The 18243-nt window shown below is 44.0% G+C and overlaps 1 protein-coding gene across 1 annotated transcript in view; it reads left to right on the plus strand.

Moving 5' to 3' along the window:
- The window catches only part of NEURL1 (neuralized E3 ubiquitin protein ligase 1), a 113549-nt gene that overhangs the window by 90539 nt on the left and 4767 nt on the right, over nucleotides 1–18243 (plus strand). Inside the window, exons 2-3 of the mRNA XM_044660170.1 lie at nucleotides 15732–15806; nucleotides 15968–16660. Coding sequence (XP_044516105.1) covers nucleotides 15732–15806; nucleotides 15968–16660 — 768 coding nt within the window. The remainder of the gene's footprint in view (nucleotides 1–15731; nucleotides 15807–15967; nucleotides 16661–18243) is intronic.

Below are 18243 nucleotides of genomic sequence, written 5' to 3' on the forward strand. Positions count from 1 at the left end.
TCTTACCTTCCTTCCTTCCTTCCTTCCTTCCTTCCTTCCTTCCTTCCTTCCTTTCTTCCTTCCTTCCTTCCTTCCTTTCTTTCTTCCTTCCTTCCTCCCTCCCTCCCTCCCTCCCTCCCTTCTTTCCCTTTTCTGTGTGTTAGAATCAGAAACAAAGGGAGCTACTTTCATGTACTTGCCTTAGCATCATTCATTCCGTTTCAGCAAGCATTTACAGAGTGCCTGCTGTATACTCAAGTCCTATTCCCAAATATGTAAAGGGGTGGGGATGTATAACAGAAGAAAACCCAGCTTCTGCCCACAAAGGCCTGACAATTTAGTAGGAAGATGAGTCATAGACATGAAATACTTGTCACCAAGCAGGATGGTTTGTGAGTAGGGGTCAGTTGAGTGTTCTAACTTTCAATAGTGTGGGAGTTCAGAGGAGGGAGAATCACTGAAAGTTGGAATAGACAAGTGTTTGGCTTTTGATGGAGTGTAAAGTGCGTTCTTTACTATATACTGGATATTCTGTGCTTCTGGGGTTTACCAGCACTGTCCAGGGACCCCAAGAACAGGGTTCAGACAAATGTATTTCTAGAGTCTTTAAGTCTGAGTTTCTTGGACTCTCTAGGACTTTCTTGTTTCCTTTCTTAAAAGAAAAAATATTCTGGGAGAGCTAGCTGTCTCTTTGCCTCATGTAGCTCTGAGGGAGGGTCTGAACCCTACAGTGGGATACAATTTAAAGGCCAGGTATAGTGCTTGAGGGTTGTTTTTTTTTTTTTAGTCAGAAATTGTTGTGGCAAAGTGATGTACCTGCAAACCATCTCCCCAGAAATCTCTATCCCAGCTCCTCCTCCTTCTCCTCTCTTAGCCCAGCTCCTCAGCTCCAAATAGGAGAAGGAATTTTAGCTCCTCATAAAGTTTTATTTGCCATAAGCACTGGTCTTCTGGTTGGGAAGATCTTTAATATGGCACCTTGTTGATGTTGATGGCACCCTATAATAGTGCCCTGAAGGTTGGCCCACTGACAGGGACAGGAGGAAGCCAGAGCTGGGAGAATATATGTCTAAAGCACTTTGCAGTCTTGAAAGAGCTCTAAAAATGCTAAGTGATCTATAGCAGCAGCTTCTAACCTTATTCACCTCACAGACCCCTTTGGCAATCTGATGAAGCCTTTCTTGGAATAATGTGTTTAAGTTCACAAAATAAAATATATGGTATCACAAAGGAAACCAATTACAGAAAAATATAATTACCAGCTTGAAAAACCAAGGGGACGGACGCCAGGTGAAGAATCCCTGATCTCTAGAGTCTCTTCCAGCTCTAACCTTTTAGGATTCCAAGCTGGCTAAGGGGAATGAGATGATTTCAGATCCTTGTGAGAAGCCAGATGGGAGGTTCACTCATTCCCTCCCGTCCCCCTGCCTTGATGGAGTAGAGGGACGAGAGTGGCTCCTGGAGCCTCTCCCACCAATGATCAGGGTATCCTTTACCCTCTACTCTGAATTGAGAATTCCTGCTCTCTTCCCCCATCTCCCAGCTCTTCCTTCCTCCCTCCCTTCTTTCCTCCCTCCCTTCCTTCCTTCCTCCCTCCCTCCTTTCTTACCTTCCTTCCTTCCTTCCTTCCTTCCTTCCTTCCTTCCTTCCACCGACATCTCTAACAAAGTACTGACCATTTGAGTAAAATAGTGCCGGTTACAGGCTGCAGTGCTGTGGCAGTGGGAGGATGGCTCTCTGGTAGGTGGTCAGGAGACAGAATTCCAGGAGAGAATGGTGTGGACCAGGGGAGGAAGGAGGCAGGAATGAGGGCAATGTCGGGGTTAGGAGCTGGAAGTTGGTTGTGCGTGTGGTGGTTTGAACGGAGCCCCAAGAATGGAGCCTCACTGGGGTCTCTGCAGTCAGTGCCCATTCGTTAAGCTCCAATGTGCCACGTACTGTGCTCGGTGTTGGGGACACAAATATGAAAAAGACAACCCCTGCCCTTGAGGGATTTACTGTCTAATGGACGAGGACCAAGCAAAGGGAAGCTAAAAAGTTGAGGAGGGGGAGATACCAGGCTCTTGGGCAGGCTGAGGAACTCTAACGAGTACAGCTGGTTGGGAATGAAGGGAAGACTGTCCTGGGCAACCCCCTTTCAGGGAGGATTTGGAAGGATTCTACCCTCCATTCAGAGAGATCCCAGGAGCTGAGGATACTGATAAAATGGAAATACCAAGGTTGATGTAATTTTGCATGATCGTGAGCTACCAGTGGGCATGTTGAAAAAGTCCAAAGGATTGCATCTAGGTGGGAAATAAAGACATCTTCTGGCATTTGACACAATTCTTTTGCTTCTCACTTCTCAGGGATACTCCACGGAGGCTTCATGAATAAAACCTTTCATGTCTATGGTAGTGTACAGTTTAGAAAAGAATTTTTGATTTCCATAACCAGCTTTGGAGATAGGTGAGGTAGGGATTTTTACACCCATTTTACAGACAAGCAAACTGAGCTTTAGAGAGAAAATGTACCATGCCAGCTAGTAAGTGGCAGAATAGAACTTGCCCACATCTTCTGGTTCCAAATACAGTGCTCTTTCTATCCCGCTACATGCCTGCTCACTACTTCCCCAGGCATATTTGGAATGCTCCAGAGACCCAAACCCTGCAAGAGGTGGGGAGTGAAGGGGTCAGCCTGGTTTGACTATACATGGCTTTCCAAAACATATTTTCAGTTTCATTGGATCCACCACTGTGTTCCTCACTGAAAGCTCAGATAAGGCCAAGCTGATTCAATTGAGCCTGCTATAAATCTTTGTAATCCTAGCATTCTCCAATGCTGTTTATGGCTCTGAAATTCAATTAGCAGATAAAAATTGCTCTATCTTTCCCCTAAAGTCATTGTTTTTCTTAATTAAAACAACTGCAGGCAGGCCCATTAAAGGGGATTTTCAAAGAGGGGTCTTCCTCTCCCAAGCTCTCTGGCCCCAACCTCCTGGAGTTGACCTTGGGGCTCCTCTGTACTGCTCAGGGCCTTTGGCTAAGGGCTTTCCTCTATCTCTCCATCTCCCCATTTCTCTGTCTGTCCCTCTCTTTATGTCCTTCTGCCTAATTTTTTATTGTTGTTTTGTGTTTGTTTTTGTTTTGTCTTTCTGTCTCTCTTTGTCTACCTGTCTGGATCTCTCTCCAGGATGGTTCTTTTCTCTGTTCAGTTTTCTGTCTCTCTCTTCAGTTCTTTTGTATACGTTTCTTCTTTTCTTTCTCTCCATAATTTATGTCTTTTCTCCCTCCTCTCCTTCCCTTTCTTTTCTTTTTCACTTTTCTCTTCTTCCCTTGTCCTCCTCCATCTTCCTCTTCTCCTCCTTCATTTTCCCCTCTCCTTCATCTTCTTCCTCTCCTCCTCCTCCTTATCCTCCTTCATCTTCTTCGTCTTCTCCTCTTCCTCCTTCATCTTTTTCTCCTTCTCCTTCATCTTCTTCTCCTTCTTTATCTTCTTCCTCTTTTCCTTCTCCTTCTTCCTCTTCATCTCCTCTTCCTCCTCCATCTTCTTTCTCTTCTCCTATTCCTCCTCTCTCTGCAGTTATACACATGATCTTTGGTCTTCTCCAGTGATTTTTAGACTCTGCCACCCAATGCCTTGGTGAGTTCATGGGAGTTACTTCTCAGCTTTATCACTTGCTCCCCTGTCATGTCCTGTACTTCATCTAGGACCAACATTCAAGTCTTGTTATGACCAGGATCATTTGCGAGGCGAGTATCTCTTGGTCTTTCAGGGCTCTCCGATGATAGAAGTACTCACAGGAAATTTCTGGCTTCTTCAGAGAATCTTGTTGAGGCAATAGTCATCCCTACTACCCACATCCCCAAGTTCAGGTGCTTCTGAAACAAGAAGCCATGCCTGTGAGTTTATAGAGGTAATCGAGCCGAAACCTGGAAGTGACCTTAGAGATTGGCATCTAGTTTAATCAACTCATTTTTTGGATGAGGAAACTTGAGGTTTCCTCTGAGTTGGGATGTGACTTTCTCATCAGCTGGCACTAGGAGCTGAGTACAGGACTCTTTTTCACTTAGACCACACTGACTTTTCCCCATAGCCTGAAGGATGCCCAGAGAGGAGGTCATCTTCTACATCAGACTTGGGCTCACCAAAGATGGAGTTATATCTCTCCATCTCCGACTGGGTTGGATGAAATATGCAAACCATGTCACCTGGGCAATTCTTAAGGATTAGCACCTAAGAGTAGATTGTTGGAGTCAGGAAGACCAGGGTTCCTTACCTTCTGTCTTGGAATCAATGCTAGGTATTGGAAGGTCCAGGCAATGGAGGTTAAGTGACTTGCCCAGGGTCACACAGCTGGAAGTGTCTGAGGCCAGATTTGAACCCAGGACCTCCCATTTCTGAGCCTGGCTCTCAATCCATTGAGCCACCTAGCTGCTCTAGGGTTTTTTAGTTTTAAAAGATTACTCTATTACAAAAATGAAATTGCTTATCAACTCCAGGAGGAGGGTAGGGAGACAACATGAATCATGTAACTATGGAAAATGTGTTTAAATTTGTTACTGGAATAAAATAAAAATTTTAAAACATTTTTTAAAAAAGGAAGACCTGGTTTGAATACATCCTCAAATACTTCCTTAAGTCTGGGCAAGTCATTTAACCTCTGTCTGTCTCACTTCCCCCATTTGTAAAATAGGTAAGATGATATTACCTACCTTTCAGGGTTGTCGTGAAGATAAAATGAGGTAATATTTGTAATAATAATAGCTAACATTTATATAGTGCTTGCCAAGTGCCAGGCATTTATGCTAAGTACTTCATAATTTTTATCTCATTTGATCCTTCAGCAGCTCTGGGACGTAGGTGCTATTATTATTCCCATTTTATAGATGAGAAAACATATTTATGTATTTCATAAAATAAATGTCTTTATAAAGTGTTTTGCAAACCTTAAAGCACTACATATATATATATGTATATATATATATATACATATATATATATGCTAGCTATAATGATGATAACGGATGGATGCATAGATGGGTGGGTGGAGAGCAGTATCCCTAGTTTCAGATTGGACCCTATTCCAAAATGGAGCCTTTCTCTTTATTTCCATTTCATACTGTAGACAAAATCAGAGCTTCCCTTCTCCTCTGCCCCCAGTAGCCTGTGGCCACATTCACTCCACAAACATGGCAGTGTTAGGCCTGGACTCCCGTCTTTCTCAGCTTCTTAGTGTCACATGTAGTATGTTGGGGATCATGCCAATAACATACTTTCTTTTGCACTTGTGCCAAGACATAGGCTTGCAGTCTCTAAGAATAACAGCCTCCTGCCTCCGGGAAGACAGACTGAGCCAACAATGTAAATAAACATGAGCTTTACTGGGTGATTTATATTGGGTAGAGATAATCCTGGCTCACGGTTTTCCAAAGGTCTTAAGTCTTGCTTCAGAAATGTTCCCTTTGAGTGGAGAGCTGCCTTCTGTCCCAGAAGGCCTTTTGGATAGTGGCTTTCATGGTCTCCTTCTAAACCTCAGCTATCTGGCTGCATCCAAACAGCATCCTTTGAATGTACTAGGGTACAGAGTACTGGGGACCCACCATCATTCTAGGCACCACAAGGAGGAGAAAAAAGATCAGAAAAACCCTTGAGGAACTTTCATGTAAGGAGACACATGTTTCCTGGTGAAATTATAGATCACAGAATAGAAGAGTTAGAAGGGACCTTGGGGATCATCTTGTCCAACCCATTCATGGAAGGAGCCATCGTGATAATTCATCCAATAAATAATTGATCAACTTCTGCTTGAAGACTTCCAAGGAAGGGTAAGAATGGGGAGGTGGAGCTCACCACCTTTCTAGACAGCCAATTCCACTTTATTGTTCAGTTATTTCAGTCATGCCTGACTTTTCATGAGCCCATTTGGGGTTTTCTTGGCAAAGATACTGGAGTGGTTTGCCATTTCCTTCTCTAGTTCACTTGACAGTTGAGGAAACTAAGATAAAAAAAGGTTAAATGACTTGTCCAGGGACACATAGCTAGTAAGTATCTGAAGCCAGATTTTAATTCAGGGAGATAATTCTCGACTTCTTGACTTGGCACTCTGTCCACAGTGCCATCTACTTCCACTTTGGGATAGTTCTAATCATTAGTACATTTTCCCTGATATTAAACCCAAGTTGTCTTTTTTTTCTTTTCAGCATCCACTATTGCTTTTTATTATATCTTTTGGGGCCAGGCAGAACAAATATTATCCCTCCTCCATGTGACAGCCCTTCAAATATTCATCCTTGTGAGACATTTTTTCTCTAAGCTAAAAGTGTTTCAACCTGTTCTCATATGTTAGGTACTCAAGAACCCTCATCATCCTGATTGCCTGCTTCTGTACATTCTCTAGCCTATCAATATCCTTCACAGACACTGATTCCCAGAATGGAACACAATACTTCAGAAAAGGTCTGATAATGGCAAACAACAGTGGCACTATCACCTTCTTTTCCCTCTTACTAGAACCCAAGACTCCATTAGCTTTTTGGCTGCCACATCAGCCTTGTAGTCCACTAATAATCCCAGATTGGGTTCGGAAAAGTTGCTGCCTATCCATGTTTCCCTCATTTTATGGTGTGTTATTTTTAAATCCAGGAGCAAGACTGTTTATCCCAATTGAATTTCATTTGACCAGACTTAGCCAAATACTATAGTCTGTTGAGGTCCTTTTGATTCCTAACTCTGTCATCCTCTTTATTAACTGTCCCTTAGATTTGATAAGCACACTGTCTATGCCTTCATCTAAGTTGTTAATAAAAAAAATATTAAGGCACAGTACCTGGCATAAATCTCTGGGATCCTTCCTGCCATTTTCTCATTGAAGTCCCTGCCCCCAATATTTTTTATTTTTTTCAGTTACATGTAGAAGCATTCTTTGATAGTTTTTTTTTTTGACATTTTAGAATTCAGATTTTTCTCCCCCACCAGGTGAATATATAGTCTGATAGAGGTTATATCCATATTTTCATGTATTACATATTTCCATATTGCTCATGTCAGGATAGAAGACATGTATCACACATACAATAAAAATATCATGAAGGAAATATAATGGAAGATGGCATGCTTTGATCTGCACTCAGACTCCAACAGTTCCTTCTTTGGCTGTGAATAGCATTTTCATCATGAGTTCCTTGTGGTTATCTTGAAAACTTGCTTTGCTGATAATGGTTTAGTCCTTAACTATTATAATATATAATATTCAACATTTAATATTTAACATGTAATATTTCTGTTACCGTATACATTGTTCTCCTGGTTTTGCTCACTTCACTTGACATCAGTTCATGTAAGTTTTTCCAGGTTTTTCTGAACTCATCTTCATCATTTCTTATGGCATAATAGCATTCCATCTCAACCATATACCACAACTTGTTCATCCATTCCTTGAGTAATGGACAGCTCCTCAGTTTCCAATTCTTTGCCACTATAAAAAAGGGCTGCAAAAATATTTTGTTACAGGTAGGTCCTTCCCCTTCATCTCTGATCTCTTTGGGACACAGAACTAGTAGTGGTATTTCTGGGTCAAAGGGTATGCATAGTTTTGTGATCCTTTGAGTCTGATTCCATATTGTTCTCCAGAATGATTTTATCAGTTCACAGTTCCACCAACAGTGTATTAGTGTCCCAATTTCCTCACATCTTCCGCCCAAAATTTTCCTTTTTTGATCATGTTAGCCAATCTTGTAGGTGTGAAGTAGTATCTCAGAGTTGTTTTAATTTGTGTTTCTCTAATCAATAGCAATTTGGAGCATTTTTTCATGTGACTATGGGTAATTTTAATTTCTTCCTCTGAGAACTGCCTATTCATATCCTTTGACCATTTTTCTTATTGGGGAGTGCTTTGTATTCTTACAAATTTGACTCCGTTCTCTATATATTTGAGAAATGAGGCTTTTATCAGAAACACTTGCTATAAATTTTTTTTCCAAATTTGTCATTTCCCTTCTAATCTAGGTTGCACAGGTTTTATTTGTACAAAACCCTTTTAATTTAATATAATCAAAATTATCTATTTCATTTTTCATAATGTTCACTATGTCTTGTTCATTCAAAATTCTTCCCTCATCCAAAAATCTGACAAGTAAACCTTTTCTTGTTCCCCTAATTTGTTCTTTGAACTTTTAACAGCTACTCTTTGAGTCTGACAAATCCAACCAGTTTCAGATGCATCTGATTGTATTATTGGCTAATTCATATCTCTTCATCTTCTCCATAAGAATAGCATGAAATAATTTATCAATAAGTGACAACATTTAAATAAACTAAATTCATGGCACTTTCCTCATCAACTTTTTAAATAATCGTGTCAAAAAAAGAAATGGGGCTAATCTAGCATGACTCATTCTTGATACAGCTATGTCAGATATCAGTAACTATTGTTTCCCTTTCTAAATGTTTGCCCCAAGCCTGATCTAGACTTTTCCCAAGAATCAAAGCCAGATCCACTGGGCTATAGTTTACAGGCCTTGTTTTCTTCCTTTTTAAAAAGTTGAGATATTTTTCTTCCAATCTTGAAGTATCTTATGTGTCATCTTTTAACTAGAAAGGTTTGCTGATGATCACCTCAGCCAGTTCTTTCAGGACCTGAGGAATGTAGTTTATCTGGGTCTGGCAACTTGAATTCATCAAAGGCTAGGTGTCTCAGTGGATAGAGCATCGGACCTAAAAGTCAAGAAGGCTCCTTTTTTGTGAGTTCAAATCTGGCTTCAGACACTTACTAGCTGTGTGACCCTAGGCAAGTCACTCAATCCTGTTTTGTCTTAGTTCTTCATCCATCATCAAATGAACTGGAGAAGAAATTGGCAAACCATTCCAATATCTTTGCTAAGGAATCCAAAATAGGATCAAGAAGAGTCCAACATGACTGAAAAACAAATATTTAAGGACAGCTAGGTAGCATAGTGGATAGAGCATCAGGCCTGGAGTCAGGAGGACCTGGGTTCAAATTTGACCTCAGACACATCCTAGCTATGTGACCTGGGTAAGTTATTAAACGTTGTTTGTCATGCCCTTGCCCTTTTGTCTTAGAGTTGCTACTAGGACAGAAAGTAATGGTTTAAAAAAATAGAGAGCTATCTCTCAGGGTGATTTACTTCTACAATGGGAGCATCTCAGTTATTCTATTAATACTAAGTTGTGTTCATTCCAGAAGATGGCATTTTCTGGCCTTGTTCTCCAATTCTGGATATGATCTATATTTGGTGCCTTGTGCCTGGGGTGGTTTGCCCTCGGTACTGACAGACTATCACTTCCCTAGTCCTGGACACTAGGCTAAAATTAATTAAAATCCCATTAGCTCTTCTGGTTGTCATGTGGCTTCTGTTGACTCATACTGAGCTTCCATCCATTCATACCCCCAAGTCTTTCTCATATGAAACATCGTTTAGCTGTATCTCTTCTGTCTTAAGCTTGTCCAAGTGGCCAAGTGAAGGACTCTGGATGCCCCTTTGCTGTTTCTAGAAGCCAAGTCTAGCCTCCTGGCAAAATACCCTAGCCCCTCTGCCTCACCTCCCTAATTTTCTCTCCCCTTTCTCAAGTCCTTTGAACAAGTTATTATTACCCTGAAAAGAACTCTCTTAAGTTTTAAAAAGAAAACAAATCAGAAAACCCAATTCTTTTAACCAGAACTCTAAAGCAGAGCTCACTTGCCAAAAGTACTGAATGGAGAAGCAGCTAGGTAGCTCAGTGACTAGAGAACCAGAACTGAAAATGAGAGGTCCTGGATTCAAATCAGGCCTCAGGTACTTCCTAGCTGTGTGACCCTGGGCAAATCTCTTAATCCCCATTGCCTCGCCCTTGTTGCTCTTTTGCCTTGGAACCAATACGTAGTATTGATCTAAGACAGAAGGTAAAGGTTTAAAAAACAACTGTATAGGGAATTCCTATATTGGGAAGGTGGTTGGACTAGAAGAACTCTAAGATCCCTTCCAGAGTTCCTTTGAATGCTAAATTTTCAATGATGAATTCCAAAATTCCACAATTCAAATCTTCAAAAACTTAGGACCCCCAAATCCTTCTCTCTTTAACCCCTCCTCCTGTCCTGGACTTTAACACTCTCCTCCTCCAGTACCAACCAAGTGACCCTTTCCAGAGTGACCCAAAGTCCTTGTTTGTTTATGGGGGAAGGGCCAGAAAGGAGTGGATTCCGGAGAGGGAGCCCTTGCATCTCCCCACCATACCAGATGCTGGGCTTGGGGTGGATGTTTATGGATAGTAAATAGCCTGTCGGAGGAAGATGCTCACCAAGCCAAGAGCCGCCCAGCCCACCAGCTGCCGGCTAACCCTTAGTTAACAACTGATCTAGCACTGGCTCCCGGATGTGAGAACCCAAACAAACAAGGCTCTTAGTCAGAGGGTCAGCATGTCTTAATAGAATAACCCTCTATTCTCCTTGTATAACCTTACCTTTCTGTAGTGGGAGCCAGTTGGCACAGCACATAGAATATACAGAAAATACTAGACTAAAAATCAGGGAGTTCTGAGTTCAAATGTGACTCAGGTCAAGATCTTTAACCTTTCTTTTAGCCTTCAAGTTCTTTAACCCTGCCTCATTTTACTTCTCAGTGAAATGGAGTGGCTAATAGCCCTGCCCTCCCAGAGACGTTGAGATGGTCAAATGAGATAACATATGGAAAGCACTTTGTAAACCTTAGAGAGTTATTGTAATTATTTTATTATTAACTACCACAGAAAAGAATACTCGGGGTCTCACTGTCCCTCCAAATGTCAGACAAAAGAAGAAAATCCTATAGTGAGTGGAAAAGTCATTGGCCTCGGAGTCCATTTAAATGGCGGCTCTGTTATTTATGAAGTCTTGGGCACCTATTCAACCTCACTGGGTCTCAGTTTCTCAAATGTATAGTGAGGCCATTAGACTAGATGCTCTTTGAGACTCTTTTTAGCTGAAGAGTCTGATCCATCCTGTATCTTATTCCTACCACTATGCCGTGGCTTACATTATTGGTCCTTCTTGGAATGTCCTCCTGCTTTGTCTTTGCTTATCGAAGCCCAGCTCAAGCTCGACATCCTCCAGGAAGTCTTCCTTGATCACCCAACCTTTGGTGGGTCAAATCAAGTCATGGTTTCACGTAACCTCATCTTATATCCCCACCAGATTGGGAGTTCCCTGAGGGTGAGGTCTTCCTTTTCTCTTTTCTCTCTCATGGTGGTCAACATAGGATAGAGTCCATAGGGTGGAAACTCATTGCAAAATTGACTGGTTACTTGATTGCTATGGGAATCCTCTGGCTTTTCTTTGGCTCTCAAAGGCTTTATCTCTAGGTAAAGGAACACATGTAACAAGCCCCATTTTGGCCTCTTATCAGAGTTAAATTGTTACTTCCACATGTCAGGAAAAGCCAATGGATTCAGAGGCAAAGGACCTAGAATTTAAAGCTAGAATTCATTATTTTCTTGCTGTGCGACCTTGAGCAAGTCCCTTCCTTTCTCTGAGGCTCAGTTGTTGAATTTTTGAAATCTATAAATTAAATTCTATGGAAAAATAGCAGCTGTTACTGAGCAGTCATGCTGCCTGGAAGAGGTGACTGTTTCTCCTCAGCATCCCCAGTCCCATTGCCACCCCCACTGAGGCCAGAGAGATAAGCTTCCTGGCATCCTCTCTGACATTTTCCCACTGCTCTGGCAGTAGGCAGGAGAGGGATTGCATTGAATTGAGAGGTGACCCTTTTGCAGTCCCTTCTCTGCATGGCCAGGCCAACTAGTGACCCCATCTCAAGTTTCCTTCTATTTTAGCCCCCGGGGAAGCTGGGATTATGCCTGGGATGGGCTATTTTGGGGAGTGATGCTCTTCAGCAGCTGCTTGGTGACCTTGGTGGGGGTAGGGATGGGGATGGGGAGGGGGAGAGGGCAGACACATTTGTCTCCAGGGAGTCCAATTTTAGATTTTTTTCAGTCATCTGGGCCTCCTTACCCCTGGAAAGCTGCCTTACGGCTCAACTTAGGGAGGAAAGGTTTAAGAATCATTCATAGATCATCCAACACGAGGACTGGACTTAAGAGGTCAACCAACCATGCTGGGACTTATTTTATTGTTCAGTTGTTTTTCAGTCATGCCTGACTCTTTGTGATCCCATTTGGGGTTTTCTTAGCAAAGATATTAGAGTGGTTTTCCATGTCCTTTTGCAGCTCATTTTATAGATGAGGAAACTGAGGCAAACAGGATTAAGTGACTTGCCCAGGGTCACACAGCTAGTATCTGAGGCCAAATCTGAACTCATGAAAATGAGTCTTCCTGACTTCAGGCCTTCCTATGGCACTACCTAGCTGCCTGGGACTTACTTTATAGATAAGGAAACATTTAGAAAAGGAAGGTGCCTTGTCTCCTCTCCTTGCTCTTACCTGCTTACTTTTCCCGTTCTGTATCTTTTTGTAGAACAGGGTTGAGGACTGGCCCTGGGAATCCTCCACTAGGACCTACTTTCAACTAGACCAATTCATTCATTAGTGCCCTTGAAGCCCTTTTATTTAGTCAGTGATAAAACTGCATCACTTGACTATATTACCCTCTAGCCCACTTCTCTCCATTATATGCACATGGAGATCAAGAGAGACTTGGGCAAATCTCCAGGTATGTCCACAGCATTCCTTTTCTTCTGAGCCTGCTAACAAAAAATGAGTTTAGTCTCTCAAAAGTGGTTGGTTGTTTGCAAACTCTGGCCTAGTGATCATCACTTCCCTTTCCAAATGCTCACAAGCCATCCATTTAATAATATGCCCTAGAATAATGCTAGAATTGGGGCTGCTAGGTGGCACAATGGATAAAGCACTAGGCCTGGAGTCAGGAAGACCCGAGTTCCAGTTTGAATGTCTGGGTGACTCTGGGCAAGTCACTTAACCCTATTTACCTTAGTTCCTTTAATGGTCAGATGAGTTGAAGAAGGAATTGGCAAACCACTTTAGTATCTTTGCCAAGAAAACCCCGAATAGGATCCCGAAGAATCAGACGTGACTGAACAATAAAGAGTTGTTCCAAATTTATGGATCTTTAGTTTTGCTGCTTCCCTTTTCCTCCTTTTGCAAATGGGGATACTTGCCTGTCTTTATCACTCTAGCATTTGTCCTGATTTCTACAGTTTTTAAAAGATATTCATGAGTGATCAGTAACTGAGTTCTTTTGGCAACCTCTGCGACCTGGTGTCTCGAACTCCTTTAGGACTTGTAGATCATTTCTTACCATCTAATTAATAATCACCATGTAGTTGAATTCCCTTTCAGTCATGTTTGTTCTACCTTTTCAAGTCCAAGAATCATTCATGGAAGAGAAGATGAAACATAATAGTTGACCTTAACATTATACCATTTACCCTATGTTATTTCTTAAGATATTTAACATGGGTAGGTTTTGGGGTGTAAAAGGTGATCCCTTTCCTTGAAAAGCTTACATCCATGCCTAAATATAGCCCCAAAGTTCTTTATATATCTTTAATTTTGGGGTGGGGAGAATAGGAGATTGGGGAATGGGATGAGATTGTTCCTAAAGCTCCCTGGTCACTTAGTTCATTTTGGTTGTTAGCTTTCCTAACCATGACAATCTTTTATATTTATCTTTTTTAGTCAATCAAACATTTATTAAGTTTTTTTAATGTGCCAAACACTATGCTAAGTACTTTTGTACATCTCCTTACAAATTTCAATTTAACAGAATGCTCCTTATGCTGTCACAACATTTTTATATACTCCACACCCACCTTCCTTTCTTTTTATTTTTCCTTCTTTTTCTCTTTCTTTCTTTCTTTCTTTCTTTCTTCTTCCCTTCTTTCTTCTTCCTTCATTCCTTCCTTTGTTCCTTCATTCTTTCGTTCGTTGCTTCGTCTCTCTGATTCTGTGTCTCTCTCTCTCTTCCATTCTTCTTCCTTCATTCCTCCCTTTCTTCCTCTTTCCCTCTCTCATTCTCCCTCACTCCTCCCTCTCTCTCTTTCTTCCTTTTCCCCTTCATTCTTCTCTTCTTTTTTCTTCCTCCCTCTGTCTTGGTATCATTTCTTAGACAGAATAACAGTAAAAACTAGGCACCTGGGGATAAGTGCCTTGCCAAGGGTCACACAGGAGTTCAGATTTAAACCCAGATCCTCCTGACTCAAGGCCTGGCTCTTTCTCTACTGTGCCACCTAGCTGCCCCCACACCATCCTTTCTTATCAGAGCCATAAGCAATCATATTGGCAGAATTTCATTTTTTCAGACCCAAATGGCCTTCTGGAGGAGACTTCTCTTCTAGAGGGTCAGGCTAGGGATCATACCTGCCCTTCTGAATTTCTTTCAATCTCTTCTCCTAAAGTCTAGAGCAGTAATGGCAAACCTATGGCACTTGGAATATTCTCTGTGGGCATGCCTCCACCATCCCTTCCAGTTCGTTACTAGAATAGCAAAAGGACTCCAATGGAGCTGCTTCCTTCCCCCTCTCCACCATGCCTGAGGAAATTCCTCCCTTCACCTGCCTCTCCACCCAGTTGCCAATGGAAGTGCTTCCTCCCTGCCCTGTGTGGCCTAACGAGTGGGGCATGCCCAGCACTCAGTGGGGGGAGGGCATGGCACGTGGTCTCTAAAAGGCTTACCATCACTGGTCTAGAGCATAGGTCTGACTGTGCCCTTAGCACCTTCCTTGGCTCTCCCCAGGTTCAGAATAATATGGCTACTGTTTTCTCACATTTTCACTTACTCTTTTTTCATGGGATAGAATTAAAGTATCCATTTTGTTCCTAGTTCTCTCTGCTTCCTGAGAGATGAAATTGTCTGCAGGAAGGGGTCAGAATTCATCAGAAGCTCTGGCTTTAGTTGAAGCCCCACAGGCTCTCTGAGAAGTTGCTGTATGTCACCAAGTCAATTCCCCAGAATGATCTAGTTTTCCGGTTGATTTTCTTCCCCCATCCTTTTAGACTGTCTTGCTAGACTGTAGGGAAGCAAGCTGGTGATGTGTCTGAGAGCTACTGAGAGAATTTCCCCATAAAGGGCAGCAAGGGCAGAAGAGAGAGGACCAGATTGCTTCCTTCTTTCCCTCTTCTGCCTCCCAAGACAATATGGCGCCCTGACTGCTTCAGGGAAGAGACACTGAGGGAGAGTTGGTGAAGGCTGAGGTTAGAATAGTCATGAGCAATGAATTCAGACTCATCTTTTGGCATCTGCCACTTCCAGGGCCTGGATTCTGGACTTCCACTAGGGTCATCCACCTTCTGCTCCCCTTCCTAGTGTGTGTTTTTTTAGCACCCTAAAAGGCTACAAATAGATTTCACCGTGGAAACAAATGCTCACAGATATTCACAGGGAGAAATTAATTCAGACCACTCCTTGGCAAAACAAATACTGAAGCTGAAGCTTAAGTAATTTGGCCACATAATGAGAAGACAGGACTCTTTGGAAAAGACCCTGATGTTGGGAAATATTGAAGGCAAAAGGAGAAAGGGATGGCAGAGGATGAGATGGATAGATAGTGTCATGGTAGCAAAGAACGAGAGCTTGGACTGACTTCGGGAGATAGTGGAGGGCAGAAGGGCCTGGCGGGTCACGAAGAGTCTGGCACAGCTGAATGAATGAGTGAACAATTCACAGGGAGAGAAGTAAGGCACGGGACATTTAGGTACGATGGGTTCCAAAGCTACATTCATCAGGGTCTAAGACACTGGTTCTAGGGAAGATAAAAAAAATGAAACCATCCCCAACCTCGAGCAGCGCTCCCCGCTCTGAAGCCCCCTTCCTCCCATCTTTCCAGCCCGGGAGTTAGTGCCCCCACCTCTGACGCCCTCCCCTAGCTCCACGGCCCTTTGGCTGCACTTGAAGCCCATTGGTACAGGATCCTCCAGCCTTCCATCCTTGCCCAAGAGGGAATCCTAGTATGGCGGCTTTTGGCCTTGAGTCTTCTGGAGCAATTTGTGCTGTGGATGGCTAAAGCTTGTCTGATTTGTCTCTTCTCTTTTCTTCTCTCCCTCCTTCCACGGCCCCCCAAAGAGAGCGAGCTCGTCCCCCCAGACTGCCTGCGTCCTCGCTCCTTCACTGCCATCCGAAGGCCCTCCCTGCGGAGAGACCCTGAGGACACTCGCCTCTCCGTCAGCCTCTGCGACCTCAACGTGCAGGACGAGGGCTTCCAGGCAGCGGCGGCTGTGGCGGCCTCGGCCTGCTCCATCCCCCAGAACTCCCTCAACTCTCAGCACTGCCACCTGCTGCCCCCTCAGCTGGAGAGCGACCTCCGCTTCCACCAGCTCCGCGGCGCCCACATCAAGATCCTGGATGAGCAGACCGTGGCCCGGCTGGAGCATGCGCGGGAGGAGCGGACGCTGGTCTTCACCAGCCGCCCAATGCACGTCGGGGAGACCATCTTCGTCAAGGTCAACAAATCCAACACCTCCCGGCCCGGGACCCTGTCCTACGGCGTCACCACCTGTGACCCCGGGACCCTGCGGCCCAGCGACCTCCCCTATAACCCGGAGGCCCTGGTGGATAGGAAGGAGTTCTGGGCCGTGTGCCGGGTGCCCGGGCCCCTGCACAGCGGTGACATCCTGGGCTTTATGGTGACTGCGGACGGGGAGCTGCACCTGAGCCACAATGGGGCCGCAGCGGGCATGCAGCTCTGTGTAGACGTTTCCCAGCCCCTCTGGATGCTCTTCAGTCTGCACGGGGCCGTCACCCAGATCCGCGTCCTCGGTAGGTCTCCCCCTGTCCCAAATGGTTTCCCCCATTGCAAGTTACTTTACTGGGCCTTTGGGAAGACTGGCCACCTGGACGCCAGGACAGACCCCACCATGACAGGAATAGGAACCAAAGAGCCTTCTAAATGCTGGCCTTGTGACCCGTACCTTCCTAGTGATGGCAGGTGGCTATTCGCTGTGGGAAAATTAGAAAGAGGTAAGAGCTTGTCTTTATCTTCACCTGCCTCTGGAGAAGACTGTATCTTGGTTTTTATTATTTTTCTTGGTGAGAATATGACATAATAGAAAGAGGTAAGAGCTTGTCTTGATCCCCACTCACCTCCAGAGAAGACTATGCCTTGTTTTTTTTTGTAAAAATATGACATAGTAGAAAGAGGTAAGAGCTTTCTTTATCCTCACCTGCCTCCGGAGAGGACTATACCTTGGTTTTTTGGTGAAAATATGGCGTAGTAGAAAGGATGCTCGCCCTGCACCGACAAGATCTGGGGTCCTCTCCTCCTTACTGACCTGTGTGACTGTGGGGAAGTGGCTCAGCCTCAGTTTCCTCCTCTGGGGAAATAGGGACAACAATCATTGCACTTCCTCCTGCCCAGGCTTATGGGAAGGAAAAGCACCTTCTCAACCTTGGAAGTCTAGAGTGATGGAAGTTATTTGTTCATAGACTGCCAGAGCAAGGAGGGACCGTCATGATGATCTAGGCTGAATCCTCCATTTTGCAGAGGAGGAAGAGGGAAGCCTTGCGCTGTTAGGCCTCAGACAGGGTCGCCCAGTCGGTCAGCGGCAGAACCTCCGTCCCGGCTGTTTTCACTCCACTGCTTGGCTTCCCAAATACTTTTGACTGTGTGTGTGTATGTGGCCGGGTTTATGTGTCTGTGAGAAAGTGGACCACCCAGTCTGAGTCTTCTGGAAGCATCGTCTCAGAATATGTGTGAGGGGCAGCTAGGCGGCTGAGGAGAAGAGAATGCCAGGCCTGGAGGCTGGAGGGAGAGGGGTCAGATCTGGTCTCAAAGCCTTCCTGGCCGTGACCCTGGCAAGCCCCTTAACCCCATCGCCCCCCCCCCCACTTTGGGCTTCTGTCTCGACCTGTTACTAGGACAGAAAGGAAGGGTTTAATTAAAAAAAAATTTTAAATAATAAAAACTAAAACAAGAATGTATGTGAGAGTGTGTGCAGATGGGGGTAGGGAGTAATTCTGTGTGTGAGTGTGAGTCATCTGTCCCAGTGAGGGAGGAATGAAGATGGGGACTTTCCACCTTGGAAAGATCAGGTTTGGGGGCCTATTAGAAGGTGAGCTCCTTGAGAGCAGATGGCTTGCTTTTTTGTCTTGTGTCCCCCCAGCCCTCTAAGGCGGGGCCTGGTGAATACAGTGGGCACTTAATAAATACTATTTTAATAGAACTCATACAATTAAGGCTGAGTGAGGTCATATTTTTGTCTCAAATATTTTTTTGCCTGAAGGAACAAGGCTTTCCTGAGCATCTCCTCTGGGCTTCCCGACCCTGGGCCCGGCCTTGGCTTGGGGGTGTCATGGTCTGGTTGAGGTGGCAGGGCTCCCAGGTTGTGGTGACAAGTGGTAAG

Source organism: Gracilinanus agilis, chromosome 2, assembly GCF_016433145.1.
Source record: "Gracilinanus agilis isolate LMUSP501 chromosome 2, AgileGrace, whole genome shotgun sequence".
Taxonomy (NCBI): domain Eukaryota; kingdom Metazoa; phylum Chordata; class Mammalia; order Didelphimorphia; family Didelphidae; genus Gracilinanus; species Gracilinanus agilis.